We start from the raw sequence: 23,271 nt of genomic DNA on the forward strand, positions 1-23,271 counted from the left end.
GAAACTTTCAGTCCAACAATGAAAATTCCCTCAATCAGTTGCCTATTAATGCTGATGCGTTTAATTTGATTACAACGAACAGATAGGCCTACTCTAGATTGGAGTCTATTCTACAGCATGTTACAGCTTATTACATCACTTCAGAGCTATGCACGTTATTTTTTGAAACATTATTTTGTTACAGCACCTCACTCCAACTTCAACCCCATAAAGCTACTTTTTAAATGTATTTTCTTTCAAGCTGAGCCTGCTTTTCTGTCGTCAAAGCTTGCCTGGTTCTTGCTAACAATAGCACCTGATAATTGAAACTAACTTGTACTTTTAGAACACTTCACGTTTTTTTCTGAAAATAAGTACGGTAGTCACATGGCTATACAGTATGCCTCCCATCACTTGACTAAAAATACAAATCAGCATGGTCTAACATTTACCTATAAATTAACAACAAACAAAAAATTGGACAAAAAGTATTTTAACTTCTGTCCGGGACTTCTGTACTTGGCCCCAGGCCTGGTGCGTTTCGAACTGACTTTGCCCATGGCAGAATATATTTTCGCAAGGTTTTCTTCGCCTTTTTTGAGGTGCTAAACCTAACACATGTAGAGTTGTGTTTCACTCCCCCCACTTTGACCATCAACACGCTTGATAACCAACATAGCAATTGTTTATCAATTTTTTTGAGGTCTTCCGACACCAATTTATGAATTTTTATTTTATACTTGCTTCAATTTTTGAAATTTCCCAAGGTGTAATTGCGACCTTGCCAAAATACTTGTATTTAGAAGGCGAAATCCTTTTTTCTCTAGAGCACGCTTTGACGTGCGCGTTTTGTCGCTTCTCCTTCTTTCCAGACCCCTGCTAGATGTTATGGCGAGTGACATTGTTTTTCTGCTTTGATGGTCGGATGTAAAACACATGATGATGACCGCTGGGAGGATAATTTAGGCAGCAAATCAAAACACTTCTCAGAAAACACACTAGGCCCATAACCTATCCAAAAGATATGCGGTGGTTCCTTCACGTTTCCGAGCCCTTAACATAATCCCGAATCCAAAAGTAGGCTACCCCTTGTTGACGCTACTGGTTAGCCTGCATCAGAGTTTTTCGAAATGAAAAATGTTTTCGTATGACTAACATGATGGCATTCTGTGACTATAATTTGCTGTGCTGTTGTAGCTTAAGCCATACGCCCCATCAGGTCCAAAAAGCTAAACGGTACAATCACCAGTGTACTCGTGACTTTGCTTTTTTTTTAGTTGAGTTTCATAATCCGAGTAACTTCAAAAAATTGAATGAGCTTGTTCACTACGCATTTACTTAAGAGCATAGGCAAGCAGCCTAAGCTCTTCCGGTATAAAACAAGCTAAATCACCACTCTGGCTATTACAAGGTGTTGCATGTAAGTTAATACGCGGATCGTCACTCGATGATAGTTTTGCTTGTTATAAGCCGGATCAGCGTAAAGTAAGTTGGTTACTGGTTAGCCTATACTTCAAAACGAAAGTTTTTTTCAAAGCTTCGTTAATATTTGTTTAGTCTCGCCATTCAGCAAGCAAAAATAATTGAAAACGGCACTTTCACTACAGTGTGGATGAAGAATTGATAACGTTTGCTTTCTGCGTGCAAGTTTGACCTCTGTTCTGAATAATTTGCTTGAGAAAATTTGCGATCAAGTGTCAACACAATCTTCGCTCTTCCCTACGCCGCTGGCACCTGTCATACCGCAGGAAGATTGATCGTTCCATTGGTCACATTCAAGTCGAATTTGAGTGAAGTCTGTGCCCGCGATTAACTGAAGTTGAAAGCTGCGTTTCCGTTTCTGGCTTATACCGCAGCCAAGGAAGAGCAATTCAAACTGAAGGATCGATTTTGTTCTCTGTGTTATCAAAATACGAAATTCTCAAGAAAAATACTAGCGACTGAAAAAAGGTTCAAATATTGTTAAAAAATTCAATAATCCAAAAATTGTTGAGGCTTCGAAACCTCTTGGCAAGATGGAGTCAAACGTAAATACGGAAATGACGTTAAGTCAACGTGGGCATTGCAATGCAGGTACAAATTACTAGCTTACTAAACAACAGTAACCTACATAAACATGTAGATAACCAATCACACCGCTTGAAAGCTAAATGGTAAAAAAAAGAATTGTCCACTTCCAGGTGGCCCAAGATAAAAACACCGGATAATAATTTTCATCTTTTACAGAATGTAACTGATTGTCACACACGGTGACTTACCAAGCAAAGAAAATTTATGGAGTTTTCAGAATAATTTACATCACGATTTAAACTAGATCAAATATTGCAAACAAATATACAAAACACTGGAAATGAGGACAAAATTACATTGATTTAACGTCTGCAAACGTTGAAACAGTGTAAAAAATGCCGAAGTTGCTGACTGGGGTTATCCCGCCGCAATCTTGCAGATGACAAAAAGGTGTTTGCTTCCAGAAATTGGATATTGAAACAATTGTGCTATAATCTTACCTTTCATCAGTAACTAATCCTAACATTAATAAGTGATGTGATGATATCACTTTCACTGTTGCTTGAGCTAACTCCGAATAAAAGTTGTGTGCGACAGCTAAGAACTCGTGACTTTTGCATAATCTATCTCAGACAGAAAAAACCGTCATTTTTACATTACGTCTGCAGACGATGAATCAATGTAAAAATGATGGTTTTTGCTGTCTGGTTTAAGACAGATCAGCTTACTTAGTTGGAAAACTGTTTGCTCGTCAAGTAATGCATAAATGTCACTCGAACTATTCATATTATTAATCCCATATTAAACGGCGAGAGATTAAATCTTTTATTTTCAAGCTGCTGAAAGTACGAACTGTTTTAAACAAGACGGCATAGTGGAGTAAACTGACGAAAACGCGACTTTCTGTAAAAGCACTGACGATATAAAAAAATACACAAACGTTGCTAGCAATATGATTTCATTTCAAGAGAAGTCGTCCGATTGCGCTGTCGTGAGACTTTCAATGACTTTTCTGATCTTGGATCGCTTTAACTTCACTTCATTAGGGTCGAACCACTGCTGCAGCGACCTCATGGGAAATGCGGTAAAATCTTGAATGGGGTTCTAAAAGACAAGATTGAGAAACTGCTGTCATTACACCAAGATAACTTCTTATACTTCTAAAGCCAATTTATAGCCACTTTTTACACAAGACTTTACTTCAAGAGATTGTTCGACACACTAATAGTTTAGTTGTGTTTTGAGCTGTCATAAACCAACCACCAACTTTTGCGGTTGACAAACAGCTTCTTGAATTGAACCAACCTCAACCGAAACTAATACTATGAGCTCAGTTTTCTGGTAAAATCAAGCCCTAGAAATGATGTCATAATCTGAGGCGCACATTTAAAAGTCCGGCAGATTCAGGTACGGGCCACAATTTCGTACATCTTCACAAAAGCCAGGTTGGATTTGAAAATCATTCATTCAGAAAATTTAACTTTCAGAACGATTTCAAACATACTTGCGGTTCCTGGCCGACAATACATGATCCACTTGCAACTATGCACGAGTAGTCGGGTGAAACCCTTTGGTTTCTATTTTTATGAGCATGCTGCGTTGGTAGAAACGGAATAAAGTCCTATGAAACTCTCTGTGGCAGTTCGAACTCAACATGTAACAGCAGTTCTAATCTAGAGCGAGGTGAGATTCGAACTGCTGCCCATTCGATCTTATGCATATTTTCAACATTACTGACAAGACAATGTTGAAAATTTTTTTCAATTAAAAAAACGAACCTGAAACATCTTCTCAACGTAATGTAACAGAAACAAGCCACAATCTGAGTAATTATCTTGTTGCGGGACTTGCGGTGAACACATCTTCATGTTTGCTGGAGTGAAAACCCTTTGGCAGCTCGCTGTTGACTTACGGCATTTCCATTCTTCAGTTAGGTATCTAAAAGTTAAGCCAAGTATGCTTGATAAAGTGGCTATCAGATTGGTAATGAGATGCTTTGAGCTATTAACAAAAGACTGAGCGCTCACTACAGTAGCAAACAAGCACAATTATCTCAAACACCTTTCTGCCACAATCTTCCACAGTCAACATGCCAAGCGTACTCAGCCAGAGTGTACAAAAGTACTTTTTGCTTCAACAACAACAACAAAAACATTGCACCCCCACCTCCTACGGCTGTACGCATGACCATTTTGCATTGTGGTGCGGCTGAAGGTAAACGTGTTTTCATAGACTGACCACCAAACTGTCACCGGGAATAAGTAAAAAGTGAAGCAAAACGTCTTTGCACGTGAATTAAATGCAATTCTGTTAAAAAGGATCAGAGATGTCTTAAACCAAGGGTCTTTTACACGAGGCACGTGAGGACTTTTGGTGCAGGCTAGTGTTGTAGTCCGGCAGAAGTACGACTGAACCTGGAAATTTTATGCAAAGTTTTTTTTTTATTGATTTTGGTAGCCTAGAGTCTACTCTTTTAGAATCTGCCGGGTGCACTCCGCGCACCCTTGAGCGTTTTGAGAAATTCAAGATGGCGTCAAAAACGGCTGCCGTTTCAGATAACTCCCTATAACTCAGTTAGTATTTGATCTAGGATGATAATTTTGGTGTCTAACCATATGTTTTGAGGGGCCAGGAATACATTGAAGCTATTTATTTGACTGGTTGGGGATTGCATCATGTATAAATGCAATAATGCCGCTAATAGGGCTGCCATATTACAAATTTCAAGCAAAAACAAACAAATTCACTTGTATTTGGTCTAGAATGATAATTTTGGTGTCTATCCTATATGTTTCGTTGACAAGGAATCCATTTAAGGGATTAAAACATTTGCATATAAATTATATCACAGCAAAATCCAAAATGGCTGCTGATATATTTGCTGAATACTTATAGAAAATCATTATTTCTGCGACTTTTACTTGTGAAATACCATCTAACATATAACATCACTCACAAACGTAACCATTAGTTATCACAAATGTTACCATTAGTAATGTACAAGCCTCTCTCACAGTCGCAAGACAGTCAGTTGTGGTTATCATCCCGTCATTAAATCACCTAGTCCATAAATCTGTGATGTTGTCCAATTGAATTAAAATGCTAAGTAAGAGTCTGGCTGAAACCTGCAGCATAACACGCACAGAATATTGCACATTTCAAACCATCCCTTGTGCAGCTGCAAGAAAGCGTTTTGCAGGGGTTGTCACTCTTGCATGCACATCTGATCATGACAGTTTCTGGGGTGAGTTCATCATTTGCGGGAAGGAGGACCAGTTGTAGCGTTTTAAGTTTCGAGTTTTTCACCCATCCGTACATTTCTGCATCAAGTTCAGGCGGATTGCTGTCTTCCAGTGAACGCCACACAATGGCTTGGTGATGGGCCCTTCTTACATTCTCTTTAAAGGCCTCACTTGTAGGAGGAAGGGAACAAAGTTTTGGTGGTACCGCAGAGGCCCGACCCGTTTTGGATGCCCATACCCTCCAGTGTGCTTCGGACATTGATTTGCTCGTAGTATATTGACCGTAACAGGCTGACATGAATGTGGTTGCCTGCGCAATCATTGATTCTATGGGAGAATCAATGACCCCTAAAAGTGACAGTGAGTGACCATCTTTTAGAACCTTCAATGCAGTACCTTTGCCAACCCCATAGCAGCATGCTACCGTATCACACCCAGTAAGAGCATGGGCAAGCGTTCATTCACAGGCGTTCATTCACAAAAGACACATGCTTTTCAGTCACAAAAGACACATGCTTCTCTACGGTTTTTCCAATGTAAATGACTGTTCGTTCCTTAATTGGTGATTCCATGGTGATACGATTTTTCATGCTTCCAACGTGATAATAATGAAGCAAGAGAATGAAAACGTCAGTGTCATCGGATATCACAGTTATATCACTCTCTTCATTATTTCAAGCAGACAGCATCACCTGTTGGACAATGATATTGTCCGCTTCCTCATGACTACTTGAAAGGTCCGCCCTTCTGATCACTACACCACCATGGCTGATCTCAAATGGGGCAATGTCCTCACCAATCACTATCAACTTGCGACTTTGGGTGTATTCATGGAATGACTCGTCTTCAATCAGAAGTTTGACAATCAGGTTTATCGACTGCTTCTTGTTTTCGGTCACCGTCAATACAGTTTTTTTGAGGTGGTAACTTGGTGTTCAGCTGCAGCTCGTGGACTCGGCTAACTCCAGTGGCCCTAGCACTTCTGGTGACACTCTTAGTACTGTAATCGTAGTACCGATCGAACACTAAGTGAACGTCCCCAACTTTTAGTCTCTTGGCAATGGCGTGTTTCAAGTTGTTTGCGTAGTCTGTAGTGGTGCCCTCTGCACTGAACCATCAATCACAACTACTGAAGTTTCACTTGCTGTTGTCCGAGCAGATACCTCAACCTGAAGCTGTCGTTTTAAGGAAGACTTTGATGTTGCAGCTCTCATTTCTTCTGTGGGGTCAAACATAGACGTTGGTACTGGGGCCACTTCGTAGGATAGGACATCTTTTATGTCAACATCACGCCCACTAGCCTGTTGGCCTATGACCCTGGAGTATATGACATTCATGTCGTACACTTTACTACCTCCCACATTCACATGTTTCTTTGTAGCCACCATGGTAGTCACGGTCTTGTGAATTGTTTCATGTAAGCCATCAGGTAAATTCTCTCCAAATTTGCACATCTGTTTGAATCCTTTCTGCACAGCCTCCTGCACATTCACTTCGGGGTTCCATGTTGACCAGTTGCAATGTTCATTAGATCCTCTGGATGTTTCTCGGGATCAAGTGGATCTATACATTTTGAAGCTTCGTCCTGATGGCTTATCGGTCCTTGTTGTCATTCTTTATCCGTGCCTTCTTTTCTTCCTTATGCCCACTTCCCTGGTCTCCAGAATCTCCAAGCATTTCGCCCAGAGCAGCCTCCACAGTACTACATGTATGAAGACTCAGTGCCCAGATCTTGAGCGTATCCGGCTTCAAGGTTATTCCTATGATGCCATTTGGGGCATGTCCATATCTCATGAAAGTAGTTTCTATAAACATATCACTCCATAGGCCATTCCATAGTCCGCGCAGGTGCCTCATCACATGCTCCCCTTTTATGAACTGGACTAGTACCTCTTCTGGAAGGGCTTCCATTGCCCTTAGGTAGCACATCCTATACCTTGCATAATGCACATGACCAGCGGCAAAGAAATAGGGAAGCATTTGTTTGCATGCCTCAAGATGCAACAGCCGATCAGCCTCCCGCTCAGCTCGGACAAACCTCGTGATAAGGAACACTGGTTTGATCAACATGTCCACCCATAGTTTGGCAGTCTTATTTCTTTTGGCTATGTTCTCCAAGACCTCTACGAAATCCTCCTTTGACTCAAGTGTATTTCAATCAAGTTCTCCTCGAAGAACTTCTTCAGCCAGCATTCTCAATGCTCGAACGTTCTGCAGAAATTTCTTTCCAGTCAACATTTTTGCGACTCCTCCAAACACATCACTCAGAACTTCCTCCAGTCCACTGTTTTCCATCAGAGCCCCGATGCAGTCTATGAAACTCATCAAAAAGTGCATACCACCCAAGCGCGGGATGACATCTGAAAACCTTTCAGGGTAAGCCCTCTTCACATGTAATGCAACTTTATATAGTTGTAAGTCACAGGTGAATAACACAAACTTTTGGTCAGCATTATGTGTCACCTTTTGAGCTTCCACCATTGCTGTCATTATTGTATCTGGGTGGGATGGCACAGGATCAATTAAAGGTAGGTATGCCGTCTTAGTTTTAGGTTGTTCTGTTTGGCCTTGATTGCGTGTAAGAGCTGTGTTGTAGCCATTGTACTCGGGACAATTCTGTTTCCGAACATCCTGAAAGGAGGCGAAGTCAGTTTCGTCCGCTCTCCTCCTTTGAAATTCGTGGGATTGTCTCTCTATGGTATCGACAGGCCCGGATTTAGGGGGGGGGCAGAGGGGGCAGTTGCCCCGGGCTCCCCGACTTTTGAAAGGCCCCCCTATGTGGAAAAAAATGTGATTTTTTTCCTTTTGGCCTTTAAAGTTTCTGCAAAATGCTGTGCAGTACTGGACTGATGCTACTGTAGACGTAGAGATGGTTTTTCGCGCCGTAGGCTTGAAAATTTTTTTTGCACGGGGGCCCCCCGATCTAAAAGTGCCCCGGGCCTCCCATCAACTAAATCCGGCCCTGGGTATCGATCAGCATCAGATGGTGATTCAGGATGTGTAACCAGAACAGCTAACGAGTGGGTGGAAATTTTTCAATTTTGCGACGAGATTTCAGCATCAAAAGTATCGACAACTACTTGTACCTAACCGTCTGATGCATCAGATATGCCAAGACAGGATCGTTCCATTGTTGCAGCTTTCACAGCTGAACGCTTAAAGCGTAATACCTCGTTATAAGAACATTTTCTTGCTTTTCTTATACTTATTTCTTTATACTTATTTTACGATATTTCTTACAAGCCTGCTGAGACGCAAGTTCGCGCTTATCAGTCAGAAAGCAAAGTGATTACGTAGCATAGTGGGAGTTCGAGATTAAGAAATTTACAGTAAGTATTCAGCAAATATATCAGCAGCCATTTTGGATTTTGCTGTGATATAATTTATATGCAAATGTTTTAATCCCTTAAATGGATTCCTTGTCAACGAAACATATAGATAGACACCAAAATTATCATTCTAGACCAAATACAAGTGAATTTGTTTGTTTTTGCTTGAAATTTGTAATATGGCAGCCCTATTAGCGGCATTATTGCATTTATACATGATGCAATCCCCAACCAGTCAAATAAATAGCTTCAATGTATTCCTGGCCCCTCAAAACATATGGTTAGACACCAAAATTATCATCCTAGGTCAAATACTAACTGAGTTATAGGGAGTTATCTGAAACGGCAGCCATTTTGGACGCCATCTTGAATTTCTCAAAACGCTCAAGGATGCGCGGAGTGCACCCGGCAGATTCTGAAAGAGTAGACTCTAGGCTACCAAAACCAATAAAAAAAAAACTTTGCATAAAATTTCCAGGTTCAGCCAAAAAATTGGATTTGGCAACCGGACTATTGGGCGATATATCGAATTTTCGATACGATATCTTTTCAATATCGATATTTATTTCAATATCGTTCGATAACTCGTAACTGCAAACCCCTACAAAAACGTTGCTGAAGCCAAACGGCAAAAGTTGAAATTTCCTCGGCAATTGCTGTGAACGTTTATTACGAAAAAAATTGTACCAAACATGAAAAACGATAAGCGAAAAATATGCTAGAGTAGTCTACCCCGACCGCACTGTTTGATTAGCGATAAAGCGAGCAACGCGATACGCACGCTGTTACGGTAATTCACGTTGAATAACTCACGGGGAGGAAAAGTAAGTTAATTTTGGGTTGATTTAACGTTCGAGTCAGCACAAAGCGATTTAATTTTCCCGGCTGGTTATAGTGGTTATATTGCGTAGCAACAATGCCCAATAAGAAATTTACGTTTGTTTTACATTAATTCGACATCTAGCGACGTTGAATTATCATAAAATAACGTTAATTGCTCAACCAAGTACCGGTAACAAATTAATTGCTCCCTGTGAGAAGATTGCCTCGATTTAGGTATGCACTAACATAATTTCGGCACAATTTCGGAGGATAAGGTTGTCGTGTCATCACTGGAATCGCACACATCAAGAGGCTCATCGCTTGGCTGTAAATCTACACTGTCTTCGCCGTTCGCAATGAAGCGTCCACGTTTTGCCGCTTTCGTGCTTTGATACCCATCCACACGCCTCTTTCGCAGAGCTCCATCAGGGTGTTGACTAAGGGGCAAATCTATGGCTGTGGCATAACGACTGGGAGGAATGTCTAACCCTAACCTTACAAGCGCTCTTGTGGCCTCCGCCTCGGCATTTTTATTGCCGACGCTAATGCGCCATTCATGCATCTGCGTCGGCAATCACCTCGGCAATTGCCGACACTAATTTCGAAAACTGAGAAACTCTTTTCTTAATTAGTACAAAAATATCGAAATATCGAGTATTTTTTTAAATATCGTATCGTTTTTTTCGATATCGCCCAACACTAGTGCAGCCCGCGATGCATTTTTAAACTTTCAAATAATTAACAAATTACAGTACATATTGTCTCTATAGGTTTAGAAAGATAAAATGGACCCTAAAATTGCTCAAAAAATCTGAAAATGCCCATCAAACTTCACACAACTTTTTAGCACTGCTGTCGCGCCATTTTATTGTGTGCGAGAAACTCGTATTGTTAAGGAGCGATCTTCCTGGAGTCAGGACTACCTGACTACTCACCATAGGACAGCAAGCATTGTGTACTGTAACATCACAATCACATCGGCTATTCACTTGTGTTATCTCAATACAGTTTTCCGCGCTTTTGAAAGTTGATTGCAAGATTTTTGCTCTCCAGTCCGTCGTTTCGTTTGCGTTTTTATTTTTCGATTGCGTTTTTATGCATTCGTGCAGTGTTTTCCATCTCTTTGTTCTTACTCCTTTTTTTCCGATCTAACGTTCTTGGTGTGTTCTTACTATCTTTTTTATTGCGTTTTAACTGTGCTACTTTGTTTATTGACTTCTTATTGCGCATTGCGGCTCTCGTATTAATTCACAAGTGTTTATTTGGCCCTCAGAACAATTTGACTTTGAGACCCTTGTTTCAAACCTTCTGTGTAACACAGTAACAAATTCCACGGGGACCGGTGGTTACTTACCACCTACCTTAATTGCTCTACCTCAAACAGCCGACATAACTTATAACATTGCCACATAACATCAATAAATTTCTGTCATTCCACTTACTCTCTGAGGATTGTGGCGGTCTTTGATCGGCTGGTTCCTCTCAAAGAATCAAATATTAAAATGCAAGGACGATGACGGGATGAAATTTCGTGGTTGGGTGTACCCTCAGTCAATGTTCCTAAAGTGCTTTGGACAAAGCTCGGTTTACAATCTCGAAAGTGGTTGCTGCTCACGCTTTTAGCACCACTTGCCTGCTCGATAACATTCTTGACCATCGAAATGGAACCAACTTTTTTCAAATCGCATTCGGCGAGCTTGTGGTTTTTTTGTTCACGACCGGTCGCGTTGGAACCATCAAGAGACACTTCCACAACCGCATCTTCATCCTCGTCCGTTGCGCTAGGGATAGGTGGCGTCGAGTCAACATCATTTGGAGCTGATTTGGTTTCTTTCATACTTGGCAACTCCTCAGAATCTTTCAAGGTCATTTCACGACTCACTACTTTGAGGCTTAAGTTTACACATCTGCCTTTGCGATCTATAGGAGATTGATCGATATGAACAGTCTTAATGTTAGAATCAGCTTTAGGCGTAACTTTTTGTTTGGTTAAAAGAATCATATTGCCATTGGAAGCTCTGGGAAGAGGGACCAGCACCACTCTAGCAGTCTGAGCGTAGCACAGCGAACGGACGTCTTTAACTTTGATGTCCAGAATGTTTTCTTCCAGCACTGGCTTTGCATGATCCGACTTGGTCGCTGAAAAGCAATGACGTCACAAGATGAGCTGTAATCTTTAGTCGTGGTAAAGCATCGTCAGAGTTCACTTTGTTGTGCCGCAAGCAGTAGTAACACTCGTTTATGTTAATCGTGTAAGAAAACATAAGTACTTGGAAGATTAGAAATAAGCACGCTTTATATTGTGGTCACACCACACTGCAAATTGTAGATGCAACACGCAATAAAGAGACAAATAGTCATCAAGCCAGTTGTTGCCACTGTACTTGCTTGTATTTATTTTTCAACTTCCTTAGAGTTTTAAAGAAGATATCTATTGGTTGCCATTCATAATTTGAAAGTACCTGCATCATTAGATTTCCCTGGAAAGCAAATGACAGCAAGATACCAATGAGATGCGTCGTTTATTGGAATGAAAATGAAATCTTTGGAGAAGAGATCGACTCCTCTGGACCAATTACGGACACGGGCGTGTCTTCTTTCTTGAGGGCTGAAAGAAGATAAGGTTCAAACTTTTTTTGCTAAAAAAAAGGAGATATTCAAATGCAAATTTATGAGCTCCTAAGTTTGCGGAACTATGAATGTTATTCACAAAAATATCAAAATTGGTTCGATTCATCCAAAAACAGTATTTTGGTCATAAGTTTTAACACTAAAGTAGAAACTGAACGAGTATAACAAATCCATTATACAATGTTTAAGAAATTTTTTGGTAATTAAAGTAACTTGTGTTCTTCTGGTGAGTATAGACTACTAGGGGACCTCATGATGTTAAAGATGATACCTCACCAGAAGAACGCAAGTTACTTTAACTATCAAATGCCTGGTGAACAGTTTCACTCTGTTTTTACTATCATTAAAAGTTTTTAGTGATACAATTTTTTTTAAATTACTTAGAAAAGTCTTGAAGAAAATTGAAGAAGCACATAACTCGCAACTAGTGTATCGCTTTCCACTGATTGGTCGAATGTCACTCACTTGGAGCTGGCAAATAGGAAACATTGTCCTTGAAATGACATGAAGTTCGAGATCGGAAACTTTAGCAAAAAGTTAAATTTACCTCATCCTCATTCAGAAAATGCGGCAAAGTAAAATAAATGCAAAATGTTAAGCATTGTTACCAGCAAGGAAAAAAAATGTCTCGTGAAATAAACATGAGCAGACACTTCTGCCTATGTTGCATATTTCTGAAAATGCAAAGCGGAGGAATGCAGAGCACCGTTTGAAAATAATCCTGAGAGATGATCGGACAGTTTGAGAGGTTTTAATCTAAAGGTTGCGGCCAACATTTGGCAACACTTTTTTGAGAAAAGCAAAAATCCTACCTCAGTTGTTTATTATCCTGCCCTTGCACACCGGCTTGAGTGGTCTGCGTCAACCTCTTGTAGAAGAATGAACTGAACACATGCGACCTGGACCGGTCCGATTCAGAAACCAGCTCCTCCATTGTGTATCTGCGGAAAGGATGTGTTTGTATGCAGCAATATATCCATTGGTAGATATGTGTTGCTTACAGTGCTTTACAAGGCAGACAGTTTCAGCGCTGTTGTGTACTGTAGAGGTGTAGCCGACTACGCTATTACTTGAAAAAGAAAAGAAATTCTGCTTTTCCGAAGTTGAATGCTATGTAAGTTAGGAGTTGCCTTCTAATTTTTAATAAACAGATATAAAAACAAGCACGAAACTAGGTTTAAGAATGACTCTAAACAAAATGTAAATTTCAATGTTGATTAGTTAAGTTGTACAAGACAGATACAATACATTAGTTGCAGCACAACGTACTTTAAGTAAAAGTCAATGATGACGTCATTGAGAAACTCGTGGTCGTTGAGACAGAACTCGTCTTCATTCGTGATGACGATTCCACCTTTGGCCGGCGGGGATGGGTATATGGCAAGTCTGCAGCAATGCAATTTTTTTCTGAGAAATGTCGAATGAAAATCTTCGACAAACCGACTTTTAACGTTAAAACACGTAAAAGAACTATTTGAACTGGCAAACAGAAAACTCACACGGTAATGGGATAAGTCAAATTTAGCAACGTAGCTTGAACATGACTAAGAAGCAACTTTTAAGTTTCACAATAGGCCAATCGCTGACTAGTAATCATTGAACATATGAGTTCTGCCATCCTTTCTTCGTGTAACGTTGTATAAGATTAAACAATTAAACATGGCTCAGAAACCAAATGGTGCAAAAATAGAGCTAGAATTGGAGAAAAAGCCTTTGGATATTGAGATAAAGTAACAAGACTATTCTCTCTCGTTTTGTCATATGTTAAAAGATCGCTCAACTCAACTAAGGTTGAACTTACTGAACACGAGGACCGGAGAAGCATATGGTAACATCTTTGTCTTCTGTATCGAAATGGCGACGACGAGTTGTCATCCCGGGAAGTTCCGGAGACGCTGATGGCTCTTTTGGAGCAGAAGAGTCAGAATTTTGTGGAGGAGCGTCGCTTTCTCGCTGATCAATTGCAATAATAATATATAGTAATACTAATGATAATAATAATATCAATCAGGGTTGTCGGTATTTTACCCAACCCAAAAAAACCCGGGTGGTTTTTTTTTTAAAACCCACTTAAAAAAAAAACCATAAAAAACCCAGAGCATCATATTTGTCCACTTTTTATCAGAAAATTGAAAAAATGAACCAAAGTACTACAAGGTACTTAAAACAAACTTCAAATTAGGACTTAAGGATGTGATTGTGAAGGAAATTTCCAAGGATAAATTGAAAACACAGTAGATATTTCTGTACACAAAAATCAAGCAATGCCACTTTGTACTACACTAAAACTCATTTATGCAAGAAGGCCTCATAGTTAAACAGGCCTAGTGCATTATTTTATTGAGTTATGCCAGCATGTACTGTGAGTGAGAGGCACTTCATTGTTAAAAAGTAGTATTAGAGGTGAAATAAGCATGAATCTACCTTTTTTGCATCTTTTCTAAATAAAACCCAAAAAACCCGGGTTTTTCTCAACCCTGATATCAGTAGTAGCACATTGTAGTAATTATTTCACACATGTAAAGTCATTTAAAAATGACTAAACCAACAGTTTTTAATCCTATTTCAACAAAGTGCCGTTTGAAACGGCCAGCTCGATTAATTGACTACTTTGAAAACATTAACCATTTAACCAGATCCTACAAGGCAACTTTTAATGTGTGCACAAGTCCTCTTGATTTTATGTAACGTTATGGCTTTTTGAAAAAAAAAAAAACAATTCCAAAGAACCCTCATCTACTTCATACTACATCAGTTATAATACAGGCATGACTCGTGTCAAAACACGAAAATAAACTTAATCCCTACTTCGGACGAAAAATCGCATCATGATCATGCTCTTGTTACAAACCGTTGGCAAAGCAACGTATTCAAATGAAAAGTAAATATTGTTTCAAAATTGAAAAACGCTGTTTTACCTCCAAAGAGGCTTGAGCTGCCTCAGATTGTCTTCTGCTCGACTCGTTCACAGTGATTTCCCGGAAGAAACTCTGAAGAGGAAAAAATCGACATAAAAGAAAAATAACACGATGGTAGTGGAAGAGAAAAGTGGTAGTGCAAAATGCCGCGTGAAAGTAGTACAAGAACTTTTACTCAATTAAAAAAGATTAACAACTTGCAGTTTCTCCCAATCAACAAATCAATTTCTACGTTGCTTCAACGTTGAATCAATAACAAAAAGAAATGATCGGCTTTTCAGACTTGAACAAGTTTCAGTTTGATTAAAAATCGTTCAGGTATCTTGGAATAGCTCAAGCCACTTGACCACGTGGTGTAGAAGTAAATAAAACATACGGTGAAGAGAAAGTTTACACTGCTTGAAAGTGCAGTCATTTTCGTCTGACTCTATTCAGCAGCTTGTTGTCAAAATGAAGTCAACTTAAATGTGGTGAGGTATTTATATGCAAAAGGGACCAGATAAAGGGAAATATTGGCTAACGAAGGAATAAAGGCCTAAGTGAATTATTCTTTAACTCCTTCGTTAGCCTGAAATTAATGCATGATGCACTCCGATAGCACAGTTGGTTCAGCGCCTGACTTCATGAACGAAGAAACTTCAAGATCAAACGGCGCTGGTTCGACTCTTAGGGTGCGCGCTTACGCAACACATTTCAAGGAGCAACAGCTGTCCATTTAGCAACACCTAGAGATGGTTCACAGACACTTCAACAGGATGAAATTGCACTCTGACAACTTCGGTCACCGTCCAACGCCAGTGGTTCAAAGCCTATGTAGACAGTATACTATACAAGTATGCGTACTGCCAAGATTAAGCACCCAAAGAGGTTTTTCAGTCCGAGGATAAAGATTCAATTAATCATTTCATCAGCCAAAATTTTATTTTTTTCCTTCCTTCTCCCTTGTATCAAAAATACTTCACCACATTTAGGTGAACAGCATTCTGACGATAACTCTTCAAAAAAACATACATTAAGCTTTTTCAAGTTTCCGCGAAACGTGAGCAGCATAGTGCGCATTTGGTGATGGTACTTCGAAAACCACGTCTTATCGATGTAGAAAATGATATATTTTTGGTCAGCTGAAAAAAAAAGAAAGTTACGTTAAGAAAGTTTGTCTAAACAACATTGGAAATATTTTCTCCGTCAATAAATATGATTGAACATACTGAAATGTCTAATCAATTAATCATGTTAAAAGCAGACATGATCATGAAGACACTACAGGCAATATCGTCAGAATAAAAAAAATCTGCCAGTCTTTTGCTGGAGAATTTCTACAGATTATGTTAAGCATGTTTGCAAGCGGTCAAAATGACGCAAAAATACAGTTAAATTAATTGGCGTAGAGTCGGTGGTCTGACAAATTGACATGTTAGAAGCAAGGTTTTGTCAATTGCTGAGTGGTGTCAATAGCAGGTCCAATGGTCCATCAATGTGCTGGCGGTGGGATGGCGCAACGGATAAGGCGTCAATGGCTTTCCAATTATGCAAACCTGGTTCGACTCCCGGCTTAAGCTGGTTGTTGAAAACATCGCTCACCTCTACCTAGGGTGTAATAAATTGGGTGGGCATAATTGCAGCAGGAAAGGCGGCCGAGAGTGACCTACTCCCCTTAGTGCCGAAGGCTTAGTACAATGAGAACCTTATCTTCTCATACACGACACTTGAATCAAGTATGAGACCACCTTTACAATGTGCTGATTAAGGTGTCAATAGCAACATTCCTGTTTTCATATTTCAGTCAGTGAGACCTTATAGAATGTAGAACAATAAAACCAAACAACCAAGCCAACTCAGCACATTTCAGCATTAAATTATTGGCCGTGTGACGTCAATCCAAAAAAAACGTCAACAGAAGATTGCCCCATGATGACAGTTTTTGCGATAACTGAGGCGTGATGCAGGGTGGTATTATCACTATTCTATACCAGACTATTTCAAATACAAGTCTAACATAAGTACAACGTAAAACGATTCGCTTCAGCCACCTTCTCCTTCAGGATCATAATAGGGAAACTTTCCCGGATGCATTCCCTGCTCCGATCGAAAACTTCCCAAGCAATCGTTGTTTATTGTCAGGTACAGACACGGCTCGATGGGATTGGAAGAAAGCTCTACAAGCTTAATCGCAATCCACTTTAACTCGAATATGCTATCTTCGAGCGATACGCTGAATCCGACACCAGACATCTGCGATATATTTTGAATTGATAAATGCAAAAACAGAATCCCTTTGCTTCAAAGAATCAATACTACAATGCGAATGTTCGGCTAAAGAGATTTGAAATTGTAGCAGATATGCGTAGCGATTGCGAATGTACCGTATTCTTTGTCATATTAGGTGAAAGTAGAGTGCAGTCAACATGGTTTTAAAGTTGCTTATCAAAAATAACACATTCGACAAAATGTGACACAAGCAGCATCGCTTAAAACAGTAAAATTAACCGAGCGGTGAAAGCCCTGGCAAGACGCTCGGAAGGGCATCGGTTCGACACTGTTCAAAAGCAGGCGGTTTCATCTTTAACAAGACCTTATTTACAAACTGGAAAATGGACACGAAAATTGGCTTCTTGGCCTTCTACTTAATCTACAATGTAGATGTAGATTTTATATCTTTCTTTTCGTAGATTCTTTTCGAAGATGTAGATTGTAGATTCTACATCTTCGAAAAGCAACGGGAGAAAACTTAGATATAATATTGTCATGGTGCGCGAAACGTTAGTGAAGCAATAACAACTTGTATGTTTCTGCTTTTACTTTCGCATTCATCAGATGAACGTTGCAACTACTGCCAGAAACGAGAATATACCTCATGAACACTCAAACTTTTCAGTGTTCAAAAAAAGTTAACCTACGATATGCTTACCCTCATGGCGGTGGTGGGAGTTAGCTTCTTCTGACCAACATGAATGGATTTCAAGAGGAGATGAATGGCGTGGCATTGCCAGGTATGCATCTTGTCGTTTGAAAGCTGTGCTCTTGGCCTTTTTGTTTCTGCACTTTCTGCCACACTGATTGAACAAAGTATTGATCAATCAAGATGAACAATTGAACAGGCACAATTTTGAATAGTGATTGAGCCTGAGGTAGTTTCAGTGCACAGTTGATAAGAATGCAAGGCCTCGGGGTGTCGATATAATATTTTTTGCATGTTCTAATCTAAAATTTTATGGTTGAAACTGCAACCGATTTCCAAAAAAGTAAGTACAATAGCCTATCACAATGTATAATACAACACACTGCAAGTAAGAAACAAGATGTGAAAGCTGACACAATTGAAGGAAAGGCAGCTTGAAGTATAGAACAAAAATTGTTTGGTTTGATGGTGGAAATAAAACTCATCACAAAGAAAGTTCACTCGAAGCGAAATCAAGCTTCGAAACGGAACAGTTTTTAAAAAAAATTTTGTTGAATACTGGTAGTCTCGAATATAATAATTAATTGGTACATCTCTGATGTGAATTTCGTTTTGGTTTCGAGTTTTTACAACGCAACGAAATTGCTATGTTTTCGAAACGGAGCCGAAACGAAAACTTCACGACGATAAATTATATTGAAATATCGTTGTGTAATTGAATAATATTGCATAGGCTACTCACCAATTCTCTTTTGAACACACGGCAGAATTTTTTAATGAATCTAGAAATAAATCAGCATTAAAAACAGTGTTTGCAGTAAATCAGTTTAATTCGTTGAAATTAAGTTCATCTATGATTTGAGATTTTATTTTTAGATATTCTTCTTCGTGTTTCAGACGGCCGTAGCCCAGAGCATCACACAAGCTCTTGCTCTATCGTTGAACTTGGCCAAATCTTGTGCAGAGCATTTTGCTTTTAAAACAGGGTATTCGAGTAGATGTTGCATCGTTTGCTTTCAAGCCTTTCATTTGCCTGTACTTTATAAAATTACATCTGCCAATGCCAGTTCTTAGGCGATTGAGGCATCGCCCATACTTCCATGGCTCGCCTTTACCAGGAGGAAGGTTTTCGACATTAAACGTACATTAAGTGTGCAACCCGCACGACCACAAAACTTAGATCTTCATTTGTTGGTTGCTGTATTTTCCATCAAAGTAGATTACCTTGATTGGTTGAAGATGATGTGTCCACACTTACAACGGCGTCATCATCACTAGAATCGGATATCATGATGCAATCTGCAACTAAAAGGTGGAGGGTCAATATCACATTGTGTAACAATCCAGACAGCAAAATCAGTCATTTTTATATTGATTAAACGTCTGCAGACGATTAATTCAAACGGAATGGCCGGTTTCGGTGAGTCCGATCCCTATTAGGTGATATTTTCAATTTTTTTTTTTTAATTATCGGGTACCGTACTAACCGTAGCCTAATTATCATTGCCGTTTTAGGGTTAGGATTAGAAGTTAGGAACTCACCGAATCGGACTCACCGAATAGTACCAGACCCTAATTCAAAACCTTTATCAAGGTGGAAGTGTTTAACTCAATCAATGTCATGAATTTTCTACTGTTTTTCGTCACATATGAAGCCAACTTCCCTCGGAGCTATTTCGACTGTGTTACAAATTAAAATGAAGGCCAGTTAGGCAAATTAAAATCATTCATTGGTTTCTTTTGATTTATACACTGGGACATCGTAATATGTTTTGGGTTGAACTCTCCACCTTTGTTCAGCACGTAAATCGTTCGGACAGCAACATAGGCTCCATGCCCTTCGCAATCATTAACTAAATCAGCGCTCTTTAAACTTGGGTGCATCACAACAGTCATAAGGGTGCACGAGAATAAAAGGGGTGAATAGAAGTTCACCAAAACTGCGGGGGTGTATGGGAATGACAAGCTAATCAACTACGTCTGCTATTGGATGTATGCACTGGAACCATCCAGTCGGTGTTAGTTGGAAGGAGAGATTGCAAACGCCAAAAATTACCCAAAAAGTGCAAAAAAGCTGGTGAAATATTCAGTCAAACACAATTTACCAGGGTGCATGCAATAGCAGCGTCGATTCTGAAAGGTGCGCGACAGAAAGAAAAGGTTAAAGAATATTGAAACGGATTGCTACACAGACAATACGGTTACTTATCTGATTGGTATAATTCGTTTCAATTATGATATAAAGGTAATAAAACGACACTAATCTCATAAGAAAAATGAGTAAGAGTTGTAGGGCATTTCCTCAATGATAAATTGAAAATATACAGTATATAAACATGCGCAGTGCGCACTTTGCACAGCTTAAACTTACCGGTAGTTTTAAAAGCGCGTCGGGAAGCATCTTTTCTTTTCTGGCGTTTTGGTCCTGACTGAAAAATTAAAATGAAATAAACTGATCAGTTATAACAAAGCAATATACCAAGAAGCTTATAGAATCTCAATCGGTTACACAGTATACACACACAAAAACATAACCAACACATACTTACATCTGAACCTTCTACATAACGAGCAAACTCTTTCAATCCATTACCGCCGTAAAACCTTGAAGCAATTAAGGATCTAAAAAAGAAGAACTTTATAAGTTCAGGCTTCTCAAACTATTGTACGTTTGAAAGATCAAAAATTAGATCGCAATTCGCAATCCTGCTGCAGTATTGGAGGTTGGTGGCAGTAATGCCACGTTGTAACTAGCCCTTGAATATATAAAATATATTTACTAAATTACAAACATGCCTCGATAGAAAATTATATTCAAAAAAATCGATTCTTAGGTTAACCTTACCGCTTCGGTGGACTTTTGCTGGCTTGAAGTTGAACAGAACGTAATTTTGCCTAAATTAAGCAAAAATTGCAGTAAGCAGCTCGGGCAAGCAGTAAACAGAATTTCCATCCAAATGTGCGGTACGAATTATGAAATGCACATTGACAAAAATGACTGAAAACTGTCTTATCTTTCGGTTACTTACTATTGTATGACTTATGTGTAATCTGGTTATTTTAAAGCAATAAATGACGAACCGTTGAGGAAACGACACACATCAATATTATATTCCAGTACAGTAACCCCCGCTTATTAAGGCCACAATTAATAAGCCCACACGCTTATTTAAGCCCAATTTGGTCCAGTCCGGAATTACTGCCATTCATAGGAGTGGCAGAAAATCGTCTCCGCTTAATAAACCCAAAGCCGCCCGGTCTTAATAGCAGGAATACTGCCAAAGCGGGCTTAATAATCCCAGGACTACTGCATATTGAAAACAATTGGTAGAACGAAATACGTTTTTTCAAATTCAAATATCATACAAATACTAAGCGGCAAGGTGTAAAAAGTTTAGAAAACAAAAAGGAACTCATACAGACCTGCGTTGTGTCGGATAAAGGTTTTGAACAGGAAGTGCAAACTTGTACATTAAAAGATGACACACCACAGTTTTTGCACATTACCTGTTTAGTCAAAGAAAACGTTGTTTTAACAAACTGAGGATCCAACAAACATTCGTTTAGACAGTTCATACAATTATGACGTCACTAACAGTAACACAAATTGTATGCATCATGTGTACAACGAACAGCCGGCGGCACTTCCGCATTATCGAATCTGGCCGCTTGGTAAAAAGTTTGGACACCCCTGGCTTGAAAACATTTTGGACAATGCCACTTTTGTAAATATCGAAAAACCCTTTCGAAAATATCTCACCGCAACTTCTTTCAGACTATTGGAAGTTAAGTTAGGAGAATCCATTTTATTGGAAGAAGCAGACTGTCCCGAAGTAAATGAACTATGTGACTGCACTTGTGGTGACTGCTGATTGGTTAAAGCAGAAGACTTATTATCTTGCTCTGAAAATTAATAAAATATGAGTATTTTGGAACAGCGGGTTGTAAATCATACTAAATGTTTAGTGCATCACACAAGCTACAAAGAAGCTTTATTTGTAATTACCATTATGATAAGGTTAAAAGTAACTTCGTTGAATATATAATGAATATTTGCAGAACCAGTTCTTTGCTGATAAAATAGCTAGAGTAGGTCGGATTACTTTTGGTTTCAATACATCAAGTGTTTGAACAAACTATTATTGTATGTTCCACTGCCAAAGACCAACAATGTATGTTATTTTAATAGATTCAAGCAAGTATATATCATTACTGTACATAAAATACAGTTTCATTTCATTATGCTGTTATAATCAATCACATGTGTTTTTAAGTGTAAAAAAAGCAATATTATAATAAAAGTTCTGATAAACAGTACATACCTACATTTATAGGAATATTTGTTGAATGTAACCTGGTCAATGTATCCGACTTCAAAACAAGACCGATATTGCCGGATTGAGATGAAACTGGAAAATCAAGAACTTAAACAATGTATATAATAAATATAGTTGTATAAGTATAACATATAATATATCGTTTAACAACTATGCATACAGCAAGAATAATTTTTCATTTTGTCAGAAAGCAAGAAAGAGTGACCAGTGTTTTATTGGCATGCTATAGAAAAGATCCTGACATGGTGTTGGTTTTAATAGCAGTGCAATTGAAACTAGACATATACGAATTTTTAAGTAAAATAAATATAATTTGTTTCGATGAAATGTTTGCCCAATTAGTGTTGTCCAGTGTCCACTATTGGATATATTTTAATATAAAACAAAATCACCAATCCATAAACACCACAATATCACTGGCTAGACATTTATTTACCAAGTACTAGCTGTACAAACATAAATAGGGCATTCTCACCTTGTTGGGGTACATTACACCTCAGCAAATAGTTAACATGGGATGGTTTTGCTTTTTCACTTTGCGACTGTTGTGACATTGTCAGTCAGCAATAGCTTGCTCATGTACAACTCAGTTAAGCGGCAAAACTTGAAACAGCTATGCCATGATCAATCAACTTATTGAAAATATCAATGGATTCTTCTTGTCACCACAAAATTATAATATTATACTTTTCACGGCTATATTTGAAAAGAAACAAAGATGTAAATAGACAATAATTGTATAATATTTAGCCTAAATTTACTCTAGACAATTTAAATAAGCACGACTTTTTTTAGTCCTGTCTCGAGATCTAAATTAACCACATTAAAATGAAACTTTTGAAAATAAGCTTGCTGTTTTAACACTATATAAATTAAATGATATTTGAACTGGCTAAGCAATAAGAAACAAAGCACGTACAGTATATATAATATGTAATTCAGTGCTAAAATGCAATTGAAATCAACATTAAATTATGCAAATAAAATGAAAATAATTATAAAAATTAAGACAATACTGTGTGAAAAAAATAAACATCACGAACATACTTTTGTCAAAGAAAGTTCACAAATTGTGAATTTCCATTAACAAACAAATAAAAAAGA

General features: G+C 38.7%; 1 protein-coding gene across 2 annotated transcripts; it reads right to left on the reverse strand.

The window, feature by feature from the left end:
- Positions 1-1,523: 1,523 nt before the first annotated feature.
- On the reverse strand, positions 1,524-22,858 carry LOC145769331 (sentrin-specific protease 6-like). Of its 2 annotated transcripts, none has more exons than XM_082580932.1 (20): positions 22,643-22,858; positions 22,153-22,239; positions 21,591-21,733; positions 21,254-21,337; positions 20,676-20,725; positions 20,380-20,452; positions 20,202-20,259; positions 19,055-19,135; positions 18,573-18,612; positions 17,840-17,984; positions 16,962-17,163; positions 15,943-16,052; positions 14,932-15,003; positions 13,815-13,966; positions 13,283-13,399; positions 12,826-12,954; positions 11,845-11,990; positions 10,825-11,521; positions 3,768-3,927; positions 1,524-3,093 (listed from the first exon to the last, which is right to left on the reverse strand). In XM_082580932.1, exons 1-20 carry the CDS (start codon positions 22,719-22,721, stop codon positions 2,953-2,955), a joined length of 2,766 nt encoding a protein of 921 aa, XP_082437058.1. In that variant the 5' UTR covers positions 22,722-22,858; the 3' UTR covers positions 1,524-2,952. The 2 variants fall into 2 exon arrangements, with proteins under 2 accessions (XP_082437058.1, XP_082437059.1); XM_082580933.1 differs by having other exon boundaries at positions 22,157-22,239; positions 22,643-22,699.
- Between the last annotated feature and the right edge of the window lie 413 nt (positions 22,859-23,271).

The sequence above is a fragment of the Aplidium turbinatum genome, chromosome 4, assembly GCF_918807975.1.
Source record: "Aplidium turbinatum chromosome 4, kaAplTurb1.1, whole genome shotgun sequence".
Taxonomy (NCBI): domain Eukaryota; kingdom Metazoa; phylum Chordata; class Ascidiacea; order Aplousobranchia; family Polyclinidae; genus Aplidium; species Aplidium turbinatum.